The following is a 15,399-nucleotide window of genomic DNA, read 5'->3' as shown; positions in this document are numbered from 1 at the left end:
TTTGCACTGTTGAATAGTTGGCATTTCTGTCTCAAACATAAAACTGTAAGTAATGGTGTTTTGAATTATGTGGATTGAAACAGTAAGCTGTTATCAAAAGCCCATTTGGAGAAGGGCAATTTTCTGATTTTAGAAGCCAGGAAAATGCAGTTCTGGGCTGACTGCAATGACAAATACACACTTAGCTCCGTGTACTTTCTGTGGGAGTTCAACTGTATAATAACCTTACAATGATGATCTTTGAAGATGTTCTGCATTAAACATTTAGAATGGTGGAAGGAAACATTAATTCATAGAGGGGTGTATGTCTCTCCTTATACATCCCCATCGATGAAGAGCTTATTTGTGTCAGGAAGCTTTCCAAATGATGGAATTATTATGTGAGCTGAGGTTCTTTCCAAAAGCTGTGATATTGGCAGAATTGAGCCCAGCTGCATGCTGGTAACTTCTCTCTGGTTTTGTAGAAGTTTTCTTGTTAGTGTGTATACTCTAGAATTGTTGGAATATGAATAGTGAAAACACTGTAAATCTGGGGAGTATTATAAAAATCAACATACTGCATCAGCTGTTGACCAGCTAAGTGAGGAGAAGTGGGAAATGAAATCTATAATTTTTTCAATCATCTGTTAAGTTCAGCATTGGAAAACCATCACTGTGTGATGGTAATTGCTGGCCCATGTAAAATGGATCTTCTTCCATATCTTGGGATCTTACTCCACAGACACTTGATGGCAAAACAAATAAAGTCTGCTCCCTCTTGTTGTGAGGGAGATGAGTGCAGGCAGAGGCTGTGGGCAGGAGGGTAAGCACTGTTCTTGTTGCACAGGGGTGATGATTTCTATCTCCAGGTGGTGTTTCAAAAGCACCAAATTTTTATGCTTACATTAAAAAAAATACATGGGAAACAACATAAAAAACCCCCAAAGCCAAACTAGAAGTGTAGTTGGTATGTGTTAACATGCAGCCTGCAGTTATGTAGGTGTATTTTTCCTTTAAGGCGTGAGATGCAAAATACTGTGGGACCTTCCTTTATTCCATTTTGGTTCATATGTATCCTGGTGTTATGCCTTGTGCAGTTTGACATAATATTGAATAGAACAACAACAACAACAATTCTGTTTTTCAGTAATGTAAATTTGCAAATGACAGCTGCTCAGTGTGTTTCATTTGTAGATGTTAGCACCTCTGAGAATTTTCCATATTGAAAACTCTTTAATTTAGAATGTTAGCAAATGCTATTTATTGAAGCTATATTTTTATGAAGACTCATAAGTCATATAAAGTATTCTAGATTTTTGCAGATGTGACTTATTACTATGGAGACTTTAAAATTGACTAGCCTATGAAGTACAATTTAACATCAGTTTCTTTTGTCATACTTTGTCAATCAAAATACCTTCAGAATCTGGTTTTAACATTAATTTGGTCATAATTTTAGTCTTTGTACTGGACTATTTTCAATGTTTAATACAGTTCATATTGTGTAATTTCCAAGCATTTTTATTGTTTGTTTTTTGTTTTTTTTTTAATAATAGTTCTTTTATTAGAATTTTCTTTCTCCTGGTTTATAACAATCTAAAATTGATGTACTGCAATGCACTTCTGGGAAATATGCCAACATCTGTGGGGGTTAGTTTCAGGATGGCTATTCATAGTTCATACACACTTTCAAGTGTTTGCTTGAGTGGGTACAATCCTGTTTTCAGAGTTCTTGGTAGCACAGTCTTGGCCTGATAGACAAAGGCATGTTAAGACAGAGTCTGGTAGCGGTAAACATAAAGTGCAAGGGTCCATGTTAAAAAATAAATGTTCTAAATAGAGCCTAGTTTTTCAAGTCAGTTCAGGTCTATTTCAAATTAAGCCATGGGTTTCACATGGGGAGGCTGCTCTTATGTAGATGTGCTTGCTTAGATGATGAAATTTGATTCCAGCTGTTCAGAGTGACACTTATTCATGTCTGTTTTGTCGGGGTTGCTTATACCAGCACCCCTGCACTGCCCCCCTCCCATCCCGTGCTAGTTTTGGGCAGAGCTTGTTTTACTGCTGGCAGCTAATATGGCTTGTGGTCACAAGGCCTGCAGTTGAACAGTTTCAAATGCAATGAGCCCTTGAGGGGCAGCATTTAAGCAGGGAGCATTTAAATACTGGCTCTGGCACAAAGTTCCTCTGTAGGCACAGCTGAGACATTTTATCTCTTGCTTTTTGATCGCCATCTGCAAAAGGAAGTGATACCTGCCTATGTGCCCCACAGGAGCACAGGTGATTGACTCATGCCTGTGAAGTGACAAAGGAATGCACTAAATGCACACAGAAGCCACCTGATCCACAAATACATGGGGAGTTGTTCATGGAAAAACCTAAAAGTATTAGCAACTGTGTTCATGTGTAGTGCCATAACTCCTGGAACTGAAATGAGGGATGTATGTCAAGATAGTGCTGGAGCCTTTCATTGTCCTCCCAGTGACTCTGAGAAACTTGAGCCCTTCCAAAGGCAAATGTATTGCTTTTGAGAAATATTTTTTAATCCCCAGTGCAAGGCCTTGCTTGTTTCTAAGTGCTGTCCAGCCCTTAACCCTGGCTTCCTTTGGTATTGCTTGGGCTCCTTTCAGCTGGCCATGCCTGCAGCACAACAGCAACAACAGCTGGCATGAATTTGGTGAGCCCATTGGTATTCACTGGTAACTTTGAAAACAGGACAATCACCCCTTTTTGTCAAATTACACACATTTCATGGCAGGCCTTTTTTACAAGATTTCAAGGATGCTGCTCTCTTCTGTAAAATGAGATAAATTAGTCCCCTGTTGTGTTATGTTTACTAAACCCACAGGACTATTACTGTATGCTTTTTATATGTGTGGCATAAAACAACAACATATGTATTTTGTTTCTTTTAGAAGATAAAGGGAATGAAAAACCCAACTGTGTGAGTCAGCAGTCCAATGCAGAAGTGGATCCTTTTCTTCCCAAACCTGGAGTGGTGCCTGCAGCACCTGCCTCGTCTTCCAAGAGCACCAACGGAGCTGCTAACGCAGTTACTGAGTCAGAAGAGGAAAAAGCCAAAAAACTACTTTACTGTTCATTATGCAAAGTGGCTGTGAATTCCCTTTCACAACTAGAAGCCCACAATACAGGTGAGTATCCATATGGTACAAGTCAGCTGTGTATTAACATATTTAAAATTCAATATTACAGGGTGGTAGCCACACTTCACTGAAGTGTCTTTTAATTAAAACTTAAAATAGCAAGTTAAAACACTGGTCCTGTTTGTGGCAGTTTCCTGTGTGGTTTTTGATATTCTATTAAAGCACTCCCTATTTTTTTTTAACTGTTCTTCATGTACTCTCTAAATTTTTAGTTGACAAAATCCTTAAAGTTCATGTGAACTAATCACATCCCTTCACACCTTCACACTGAGGATCACAGTAAGATCATAGTGGTTTCTACAACACTTAAGGTTTCTAAAATGCGAGTGTTTTCTCTCTTTCATGTTTTATCTCATTATCATTAGTGTCTGCTATTTGCTGGTAAAACTTAGAGTAATTTATTTGTTATTTCATTTTTTTATAATTTTAGGGTGGGCTCATTAGGTTTCCTAGATGTCATAGAATCTTCTGATTATTGAAGATTTGTTATGTGTCTTTTTTTTGGACCACAAGCAGCAATCCCTAGTGTGCTCTGTCTGTGTATGGTGTGCTCTGTCTGTGTATGGTGTGCTGGTGATGTAAAGCTTGTTAACAAGCCATTGAAGCTGGTTTTACAGCTGTAATCCATTCTTGAAATGGGTAAAACAGCCCTTTTTTACTGAATCAGAGGATATTTATTGAAGTATTACTGTTCCTAGGCAGGTTTTGAGGGATTGCTGTGGTTCCTGTCCCAGTGTTGGCTAATACCCTTTTCTGCTATTCACTGGCTCTGTGGAATTTGGCAAAAGAATAAGCAGCAAACCCTCTGGCTATCCAGTCACTCACTGCCCCAAATGGTGTGGTCCAGCATGCCTGCTGTTCCCTGTTTTGCACAAAGCCTTCTGGCTTGCCTCTGGATCAAGGATGCAGGAACTACACTGACTGAAACAAGAGGGATCATTAGTCCCAGTCTGTGGTGACTTTAACCATTCTGTCTTGAAGATAAATGTTACAAAGTCCCAAGGCTGAGGGAATGTTTTGTGCTGCGGATCATGAACTCACCTGCATCCCCTTGCCCATTAGGCTCCAAGCACAAGACCATGGTTGAAGCTCGGAATGGTGCTGGTCCCATCAAGTCTTACCCTAGGCCTGGATCCCGAATGAAGGTGCAGAATGGCAGCAAAGGCTCAGGACTGCAGAACAAGACGTTCCATTGTGAAATCTGTGATGTCCATGTTAATTCAGAAATTCAGCTTAAACAGGTAACTTGCATGTCTCTGGAGCTCTTTTTTACATTGCAATGTTGTAGGTGCAGTGTAGGACTGTGTGAAGACATGTTGGTGAATATTGAATGAACTTAGTATTTCTTATCTGTCTTCCCACAACTATTTCTAAATATTTCATCATAGGTCAACTTCACCTTATTATTTTAGTTGGAAAAAATGGGCTTGATAGTTGTAAAAGCAGAGGTGTGGGTATCAATGAATGGTACAGCAGATCTCATTTAAAAGTTTTCTGTGGTTCAAGATAGGGATTTGAATCTTGTTCTCGTAACTGTAAGAAATTCTGGGATAAGGTTCCCTGAATTCATCTTTCAGTGCTGTTTTCAGTCTGCTCTAATAATGTTTAATGCTATGTGAGAAGGAAAACATGACTCAAATCTATTGTTTTGGGGCAATCACCAGTAGGGTAACACTGTAGATATGTGTGAATTATGTAGAACAACATTAGCATTAACTGTGGCTGTTGTGTGCCCATGGAGCTGTTCTCTGTCTGAGCCAATTAGCCCTGGGTTCAGAGCTGTGCCCATACAATTGCAATGATTCTGGTACCCAAATGGGAATCTCCGACTGGATGGTGCTGTGCTGTGTGAATGTGTCCTCTCATTCCCTGTTTTTTAGTTAGCTCTAAGATAATTTTAAATGCATGTGAAGACATGTCCCTGGGTACTGGTTCTTCCTTCAGCTAATATTGAATTGTTTACACAACTGAACAGTATCAGCAAGATGGAAATTTACCTCTTACTTCTGAGTATCTCTGTGACCTAGTGATTACAACTCTGCCTGGTTTAAAGCTCCTCAAGTTGAAAAAGGAAATACTAACTAAAATATCAGTATTTTGCAGAGCCTGTCTTGAATCACAAAATATGCTGTATTTGATTAGTTTCTGATTCTCTGGTTGATATGCTCCAAATTGTTATGTTTAATTTAGCAAAACTCATCCTTGCTCTCAATAAAGAAACTACTTTATCTTACAAACAGGGGCTTAGGCATATCCTGCTGATAAATCACTTTCAAACTCAAAACTGAGAAATGTTTAAAGAGCTAATTAAATGTGAGGATATTTATTTCAGCACATTTCCAGCCGAAGGCATAAGGACAGAGTTGCAGGAAAGCCTATGAAACCTAAATACAGTCCTTACAACAAACTGCAGCGCAACCCAAGTATTTTAGCAGTAAGTATTTTTATTTCTCATCACTGTCTGTGTGAATTTGTGACCTTGGGGACTCCCACCACAAAGAGACAGGAACATGACAGACCTGATGATTCTGCAGCCTCTCTTGCCCTGCAGGCTGAGTCTGCACAGGAATCAGATTTGAAGATAGTTATGTGTTCTGTCTGCCCAGTCCAAGGCATGCAGACAGCACTGCAAGTGTTATTTACTGCTAGAAAGGAGGGAACAATCAGTGGAATGGGGAATGAACCATGTGCCCCATGGAAAAGTATTGGCTCTGCTGGGCAAGGGCTCTTTTCTGTGAAGGCAGCAATGGGTATACTCTTGTCTTTTTGCACACCTGAGATAACTCTAAGTTAAATGGATGCAGTCAGGGAAAAAGACATAGAATTAAGATATAAAGATATTCTTAAGATATAAAAATACTAGTGCTCATTGTCTGCATACAGCAAACCAGGATGCTGTGTGGATCTATGAGTTGGTGCAAAAGAACCATCACCTGTTCAGGAGAATTGACTGCCTGAATGTTCAGGCCATGTCTGCCACTGGGTATCAAACACCTCTCCTGTCTCTGTGCCACTAGCTAATCCCTGTCATACCCACCTGCATTTCCAGGAATCCCCCAGGCTGGTCCTGCTGGTCATCTGCAGCCAGAGTTCAGGCTGGCTTTAGCACAGCACAGTTCGTATGTTTATTTGCTCATGACACAGCCATTGTTCATTAGAGAAAAGTGCTTGCCACCTGTGGCACAAAAAACAGTTCACAGGTTGAAAAGAAACAGATGCAAATGTGTGTAGGTAAGAGAAAGCATGTGAAAAGCCTGTAAATGCTAAAATATTGATATGTCTTTGTAATTGTTTAGAGGCAAATGGAAATGCTATAGGCTTCTTTTAAGTTTTCCCACTTGATAGGTTCTGGCCATGCTAATATTCTTTACTTGTATAATACATCATTTTATCATCTATTGCATAAGGAGAGACCACCAATTATAAAGGAAGAACATGAGTATTTTTGCTTCCACAATTGAGTGATTGTAGTGCAAACCATTTTCAGCGAGAGATATAGATATGAGTGTATCTATTTCTGATTAGCTGTTTCACCACAAGCACCAGCAATGCTTGTAGATCCTATATAGGGTCATACATATATTTCAGAAAAAAATTATTTTTGGCATCAATCTAAAATAATATTTCTACTTTGAAAAGAGCAGGTCTGCATTGGAAGGCGCAAAGCTGACTGACCTGATACCACCTTCCCATCTTGTCCAATCTACTTTTCTACAATTCATTTTTGCAAGTGGAAAATTTGACTTTTTATATTGAAGTCTTAATCATGAGGGTGTTTTTAATATTTCATGCACACAGTTATAATTTATATAAAGTTACTCACTTGCAAATTCTGCTTCTTTCTAAACATCAGTAAGATGTTCTCTAAACTCAGGAGATCTTTTTATCTTTAGATATAGGATTAGGTTACATTAATTGCCCTGGGAGTAAGAGGACAGTGCAGGTAACATTTCTAAGCAGCTGGTAGTAGGTTTCTGTGAGAAGCCACAGTGTTCCCTGTGCCAGGGTTCACTTTTTCCTTTGTGCAAAAGTGGTTGTTGGGAGAACTGCATTTACATTGCCTGTGTGTGTGTGTTTTATTCCAGGCAAAACTCGCATTCCAGAAGGACATGATTAAGCCGCTGGCACCTGCTTTCCTGTCATCTCCTCTTGCTGCAGCTGCAGCTGTCTCCTCAGCTCTGTCCCTACCTCCCCGGCCCTCAGCATCCCTGTTCCAAGCACCAGCAATTCCGCCAGCCCTCCTCAGGCCAGCCCACGGGCCCATCCGGGCAACGCCTGCCTCCATACTCTTTGCACCGTACTAATTTATTGATGTGAAAAGAGATAACTATGGCCAGTACAAAGGGCAAAGGAAAGCAGGAAAGGGGTTGAGGTTTTAAAATGTTTCTCTTTTGCAATGCCATCCAGCATGACACCTCATCCAAGCACATCATAAAATCCATCACTGGCAGCACTGCGTTTTGGAGTCTAGACAACTCTGTCTTCTCTCTGTCTCTATTTTTTTAATCACAATAGTGTGATTTGCTTCCAAATTAAATTGCTCATAAAATTTGTACCATTAAAGATTCATCCATCTATTAATTTTTTCTTTTTTTTTTTTTCAATTTGTATGATGCACCTTGGAATCAAGGAACATAAAATATTTTCCTGACAGACTTGAAAACTAGGGTCTTCCTCACTCACACCTATGTAAATACTTCTCTGAAAAGCAATGGGGTATAATCTAATGTGGAAAAAAGAAAAAGGGAGATGAACCAAATGCTTGATTGCAGATAACATCTCAAAAAATAATTGCATCCATTATTTTCGTGTGCTCTTGTTGACAGGGATTGTGTGCTGTCCTAGACCCCAGTACTGGTGTATCTTGTGTAGTACTACAGATGTACCATGTCTGATTTTAATATTTTTAGTTTCTGTGCAAATGTTTGAAAGCAATGCAATGCTGAAGCTTTTAATTATTTCTTTTGTGTCATACTTTATTTAGAGAAATCAAGAATAGAAAGCCATATAACATAGAGTTAAGATTACTGCTTGTTTGCTACTTTCATTTAACTTATTTTTGTTGTTTCTTCACTGGTGTTGCTAAGCAATGTTTAAAGAGAAAAAAAGCTTCTCAATTGCACATTGCCACAGCTCACATGCGTTGTTCAAGAAGACAATGGATCCATGTGTTTGTACGTAAATATCCTGTTTTCTTAATTTCTAACTAGTTTCCTTTGTAATGATGCTGCATAACATTGTGGCTCCCTAATGCAATAATGTACAGAACATAAAATATTTATAATTGACCATATTCTCTGTTTACTGAGTATATTAAAGTAATGTCCCACCTATCTTCTTACCTCCCCAATCCTTTTATAAAGGTGAATCAATATGCAGTGCTCAGACTGGAGTTGTTATATGATAATGGGGACTACAGGTGGAAGAAAGGAAAAAAAAAAAAAAGAGAATTAACTTTTAGAGCATCTTTATCAGCAATCCATAATAGTAAGATGTCTGTGTATTTTTTTAAATGTACCTTTTCAATAAAATGATAAGAAAATTATACATGCTTATTGTGTTTTAATTGTTACAGGGAAAAAAAACGCCTGAAACAAATATAGCTAAAGGAGTCTTCCAGGAGCAGACAAAGCATCAGAGTTGCAATAAAGTGTAATTACAGAACCTGTGTTTGTTTCCCTTGTGTTTTAATGTCTCTTCCTCACTGCATCCTGTAACAGCCTTTACTGGGACTTCTTTGCAGCAAGACTGTAAAAATTCACTACATCAGAGTTTCGGAGGAAGATGCAGCACAGACAAGTGTGTGATTATGTGAGTGTTTTACTGTACCACCAATATGCTACACCATGGTCATGCCATTGCTAATGAAGATGAAGGATTAACTTTAAAACCAACCTGGGTAGACTGGAAGCAGGTCACTTGGGAGCCAGGGCTTGCTCTGAAGTATGGGCAAAGCATGCAGTTGCTTGACCCAGCAGCAAGCTTTTGAAGGGAGGTGCGTGGGGAAGCCTTGAACTTATCTTTTTTTACTGCTGAAAAGCTTAGTCTATTCTTTAAAAGCCTGCTCTTTGTTAATAAAAAATGGAAAGTAAGGAGTACAAGAGTAAAAAGACTCAACTGTTAGGCTGTTAAGGTTAATACAAAGCCAACAGGGCCATTACAAATCCACAAAGGCCAAGGAAAAAAAAAACTTCAGAAACTTTATAGTAGAGATTTTACAGACCGAGATATACATCATAGTAGCAACATTATTACAGACCATTTTCTGCAAATGTAATTCTCCCCAATTACCCTGTTCTGTGGAGCTGTCAGTTGTGTTGTGAGAGGATAACTCATGGGAAAATCACCTACCAAAGGGTAGGTAAGGGAATCCAAGCTTTTAGCATCCTCTGGGAGAGCAGTTGACTTTGTATTCATCTTGTGGACCCTGACACTCACAGGGTTACGGGCAGACACCCTGCCATGTGCATCTGTCAGTGCCTGGCTTTGCAGGGAGTCAGATTTAACTGCTTAGCTCCCTTCAGAGGAGTTAATCCTGTCAGGAGCCTGTTGCTGTCCAACATGAGCTAGTTTTACTGAACTCTGTATTTTAACTGGTTCCTCAGGAAACGAGTTGTCTGTGTATTAAAACACTATTTTTTTCTTTTTATATTCTACTGTTGGTGATAAGAAACTTAAAGTAATTATAGGTTTCTGCAATTAAAAATGGTCCTATATGAAATACAGAAAAGAAGGGGACTGGCTTAAGCATGTGTAGATTTCTTGGACAGCTGATTATTTCGAAGAGCATCTTAAAATGGAGAAATATTTTGGTCATGAAGGGTGAAGGAATGCATTATGTCATTCAGCAACGAAAGGAATTAATCTGTGAAGTATAAGAAGCTAAAAAATGTGATTATGAACCAAGGAAGATTCTTAATCAAAACTGTCTGTTAACTTACATTTTGTGTGCTGAAACTCTGCTTGCCACCAAAGTTTTGTATACAACATGCAGGACCAAGCATTTGAGATGATAATTACAGGAAAAATGGTAAATCCTCCCATTATGCCTGCTGGGATCTCTCCTTTTAAAAATGAGCTTTACAAGAGAAAGAAAAGTTGTATCATATTCAGACAAATGCAATCAGCAGCTTTTTTGTAATGTTAGGATACCTTCTTCTGAAGTGTTACATCATGACACTGGCTGGCTATGAAATTCATGCATTTGTTGTAACAGATAACAAGTATGGATATATAATATTGGCAGTGCAGTTAGCTTTTTTGAGTAAGAGGTCAAATGTGAAAACCACTAAGGTAATAAGGTTACAGTAATGGGATCACATCCTTTAGTACATCTATTATTCTAGATTTGGTGACTGCTCTCTGAGCTGCAAGTTGTTCCTGTATGAAAAGTCAAAAGTTGTAAGGGCACTCTGTGGGTCGAGGATTATCACTTGGCACTGCCATCTTTCAGTAGCAGAAAAAGAAGGATCCAGGCCAGATACAGGTACAGACACATCAGCAGGAACTTTCTGCTGGACGAGTGACTGGATCATGGTCTCTGTATCATAAAAGATTTTCACAAAGGGTTATCAAACAGAGATCTGGTCAACTAGTCTGTACAGATTGAAGATTTATATAGACTGCTTTTTTTTAAAAGAAAAATAATGGTGATATGGTCTTCTATAGCTACTGCAGATTCACTAGTGTGTGTGTCTCTCATTTCTTCAGGTCAAAATGTAATAAAATCTTTCCTTCCAGTTCTGGTCAAATAGCAAGAGAAGACAGGAGCTAGCATGGACATTGCCCAGTCGATATCACCTTTTGGACTCTGATGATAATGTTACACTGGGCCCATCTGCTGATAACTAAAAGGCAGTCCCTTTAAGAAAGAGACTTTCATTTGAAATAAGTTGCCTTGTTTTACTACTTTGCAATCTGATCTTGAGCTATGAATTTTATGGTGAGAAAGTTTTGCAAAAGATTTTGTCACATTTTTCTGGCAGAAAAAAAAAAGAGCATGGTGCTTTTAAACTCTGCAGGAAGTGTTCCACTTTCTTTATGGATCTGGCAATAACCCAGTGAGCTTTACTGTATATCTTTTGAACATGTCACCTTGAATAAGTGAGGTACTTCACTATTTATTCATGCCTGGTTGGACATTAAATCTCCACAGCCATCATCTGCTCACAGTGGTCACAATAATTTTCTTCCTGTGGCTTCTATATTTTTAAACTATTTTTTCCTTAATGCTCTTGTTTCAAGTGACAGCTGAAACATCCTCAAGTATTTCTTGGAATGACCATCATTTCAAGTAAAACAAAATTTATTTTTTTTAATATCTACAATTCTTCTATATTACTATGTTATTATTAAACTAACACTGTTTTAGAAATGTTAATATTTGGTTTTGTGCCGTATTCATATTTATTTGTATCAATAGGGTGCTGTGCTGGATGCCAAGAGCCAGGTCTTGCTGAGTACCTGAAGGAGGCCAATCTGAGACTGCTGCCTTTGAAAGGCTGCAGCTGAGGGAGGTCTCCTGGGACTGTGGAAAGGACAACTTATGCCTGTCTTCAAAAACGTCAAGAATGAGGATCTGGGCACGTGGAAGCAAGCAGGTGGTTGGGATTTACCAGCGTGGGTCGACAAAAAACAAAACCACAAAATCCAAAACCACATCCAAAAGGCCTGCGTGCTGCCTGTCTGCACAGCCAAGGGGAGCCAGGTGCTCTGAGGCTGCCTTTGGTGAGGCTCCAACACCGGCTCTCCCAGAATCCCAGCAGGCAGATGTGGGCACCAAAGGCAGGGGGAATGGCTACAGTGAGCTGTAGGACAACCTGGGCCACCAAGCTCCAGGGGTTGGACAGCTGCTGGCAGCCCGTGACAGCTCTGTCCCTCGGGCCAGGAGCACCAAACACACTGCAGGGACCTGGGCAGGACAGAGAGCCCCTGGGAACCTGTGCAGTGCGGTGGGGAGTCCTTGCGAAGGACACCCAGAGCAGGAGCCTGCTTTTGCAGTGGTGTGCTGGAGAGCAAGGCTGCCCCCCAGAGGGAAACGTGCCTTGATGGGAGCTTGGGGGACACAGGGAGATGCCAGGGAAAGGAGCTGGGGAAGGAACCTGCTGTGCAGTACGGCTGGCTGGCCAGCAGCAGCAGGAACCCTGTGGAAAAGGGCCTGGGCAGGCAGGGGATGCCCAGATCTGTGGTGGACAAAGGGAGCTCGAGTCTGCAGTGAGCCCTGGGGCAGCAGAACCGGGCTGAATACGGTGCTGTGGTACCAGAGCCACAGGCAGCAGCTTAAGGGATGTGCAGAGCCCCTCTGCACGGCTGCACCCAGAGGAACATGTCCAGCCTGGGCCTTCTGGTGTGAGAGAGACCAACAAATGGGAACAAGTCCGGGAGAAGGTCAAAACGTGGTCCAAAAATGAGCACATCTTGCTTAGGAAAGTGAGGTGGGTGTATTGAGCCCAGAGAAGGCTGCAGGAATTCCAGCCACTGTCCTCAAGTGCCTAACCTGGGGTCACAGGGAAGAGAGATTGATGTTTCTCAGAGAAGCACCATGAGAGGATGAGAGAAGGCAGCCAGAAGCTGCAGGAAAAGAATATTCTGAATGTAATACGAAAAAAGGTTTTGAAGTAATAGCGGGTAATGCCTGGAGCAGGTTGCACAGGAAGGTTATTGCAATATCCACCCTTGAGTAGTGGGCTGGAGTAGGTGACCTCCAGAACACCTGCCATCTTAAATGAATCAATAATTCTAAAAGATAACAAGGTCTGCTGAAAAATCAAAAGTAATCATTGTATTACAGGGCAATTAACAGCTGATGGAAACTTTACAGCAATAAATACTGACTGATGATTCACAACATGGTGGGCACCTGCCATGCCTGAAAAAATGAAGACAAACATCTTGCTTGCAACAGGCTGAAGAAGGAGAACTGGAAGGAGGCTGTACCTGGAAAGGTGAGGTAGTCAAAGTGGCAGCAGGGGGAAATTATTTGTACTGCAATATTGTTACTGGATTTTGGAAGGGCTGAGGTTGTATTTTTCAGACCAGAAAAAGGACCTTGCAGTAATTGCAATGTGATGTGTTTCAGGCCTTTGTGAGTTTTCCTAAAACAAATACATCCATCTTACATGAAAGTATTTGACTGTAGTAGTGCTGAAAAACATATTTGTTACAAGATGTTAGCTACTGTGAACTATTTTGCTAGGCTAGAAGCAGCCACAAAGACTTCTTTTTCAAAAACTACAGTTTGCACTTTAGATATATAATATAATTTCATCAGATTTAAATGCCCAACATATTCAGCAGCCAGTTGGTGCTGTCAGACTACGGAGTCTGAGCTACAAACAGCTTTCAGGATACTTCAGGCAATGAGCACCCTCTCTAGGGCTCCAGATCCAGACACCGCTCTTGTCCAGCAAGGGACATTTCCGTTTTGTTTTCCCAGGATTTTTTATTTTCTTCAGGAGGTATCTTGCTCATAAAAGATGTCATTTTTAGTTAAGGTTTCTCCCCAGAGCCATCCACCCACGTTACTTCTCCATTAAGACACTTTTCTCTCCTCCAGCTGTGAGAGGGGGAACATATTCCCACTGTTCAAGGATTGATTTCTGCCATCCAATCTCTTGTCATCCCATGTCTGAACCTATTGCTGTATTGTCCTGCCTCACCCTTTGATTATGTCTGCTGACTCTCTCTAGCTCCTTCCTTGACCACATCAAACCATGCCTTTGTTTTTCCAGCCCTCTATCAGGCTCTTAGGTATGAGTTCTCATAGCTTGTCAAGATGTCAGCTCCCTTCTACATCCCCTAGGTGGACTCTGTTTTCATTTTCCAGTAGGTGCTGGTAAGATTTTTCCATTCTGACCTTGAATTTAAAAGTTCAACTCCCTAAACTATAAAGCCACCAAAAATCCACCTTCAATTTATTTCTTAAAGCTCAGTTATGGCAGCAAAAATCCAAACCCACCTCCTACCCCTCCCCTAAAATGAACCACCACCACTTCAGGGAGAGTAAAACTGTCATGAGATTTTGTTATGTCAGATTTTAGCAACTAAGAAAGCCTAAGAATAGGGGACAGCATAACAGTGACTCTTCTTATTTTATCTGTCTAAACTCTGTCAACCTTGACTACACTAAGCACATTTCCTGGCAGATATGATGCTTGCCTTAGAGGGTCAGTGATGCCTGCAAACTCTTGCTTTTCAGGATATATTATCTTCTCAGGAAGGGAGGTGGTAGCTTGATTCAAAACTAATTTTCACATTGAACTGTGCCAAATCAGGTTTTCATATGCAATTTGAATTTTAAAATGTTCTCCAATGTTTTCTGCAAAGGCTGAATGAAAAATGGATCTTCATTGCTTGACTTCACTGGAGATGCTCAGGGGCTCTCACCGTTGAATAGTTTACCCCTTGCCCAACAGGGCAAAGGAAATAGTGGGGGTTTGTTTTGTGTGAGAATAAATGCACTGGCTCACCCCTGCTCTTTCTTGCTGGTATAACTCCAGTGGGAATTATGCTCCTGCTGGGAACACAGTCCAGCCACCCTGGAGAACAGCGCTGTTTGCAGCATAGCCACGCTGTGGAAAAGTTAATTCTCCACAGTGTCTCAAGTCTATGCCCCCTCCTTTCCAGAGGTTTCTCCTGCGTCTTGCCTTCCTGCCTCTGATTGCAGAGGCAATCAGAGTTCATGTAGGAAACCCCATCCAGTATGAGGTTTACCTGTGACTTTCCCAGGTGTGTGTTTGCTGCTGAATTATTCATTCCCCAAGGAAAAGGAGATGGGAACAGGAATGCAATGTCTGGCCCCAGGCTGAACTTCATTAGCAAATGCTTTTTACCTGTGATGGAAAAAACCAAAAATCCCAGACTCCAGTTCCTTGCTGATGCTAAATAGACTTCATTTATGTTCTCCCCTTGGCTCATAAATCAGCTTCAGGGGTTGCTTTCTGTAAATTTCTTAGTGTGGGAGATCCTGATTAGTGGTAGCAAAGGCACCAGAATTGTTCAGATGTAGAGGGTGATAAGAATTACATCCATATTTTCAAATGAAAAAATTAATTTTAAAATAATGACTTGCTGTTCCCTCCCTGGGACTGAATGCTGGGAATGTTCTGGTGCCTTCTAAATCATCAGAGCTGGCCTGCTCTGCAGTCCTCTGTCACAGGAAAAAAAGCATTAAATAGTTTAAGTCTCCTTCTGAAAATACTCACCTCCTTATATATGTTGCCTGCCATTGCTCTTATCTAATTTTCAAAGGAATTCA

At 40.6% G+C, this 15,399-nt stretch overlaps 1 protein-coding gene across 1 annotated transcript in view; it reads left to right on the top strand.

Moving 5' to 3' along the window:
* The window catches only part of ZNF385B (zinc finger protein 385B), a 155,593-nt gene extending 147,911 nt beyond the window's left edge, over positions 1–7,682 (top strand). Inside the window, exons 6-9 of the mRNA XM_041473180.1 lie at positions 2,895–3,131; positions 4,206–4,384; positions 5,476–5,577; positions 7,229–7,682. Of these exons, the coding sequence (XP_041329114.1) occupies positions 2,895–3,131; positions 4,206–4,384; positions 5,476–5,577; positions 7,229–7,447 (737 nt within the window). The 3' untranslated portion in view covers positions 7,448–7,682. The remainder of the gene's footprint in view (positions 1–2,894; positions 3,132–4,205; positions 4,385–5,475; positions 5,578–7,228) is intronic.
* The last annotated feature ends 7,717 nt before the right edge of the window (positions 7,683–15,399 follow it).

The sequence above is a fragment of the Pyrgilauda ruficollis genome, unplaced genomic scaffold (assembly GCF_017590135.1).
Source record: "Pyrgilauda ruficollis isolate IOZ18807 unplaced genomic scaffold, ASM1759013v1 scaffold3, whole genome shotgun sequence".
Classification (NCBI taxonomy): Eukaryota; Metazoa; Chordata; class Aves; order Passeriformes; family Passeridae; genus Pyrgilauda; species Pyrgilauda ruficollis.
The sequence above is the reverse complement of the archived record's forward strand: the minus strand, read 5'-3'. Positions and strand labels throughout refer to the sequence as shown.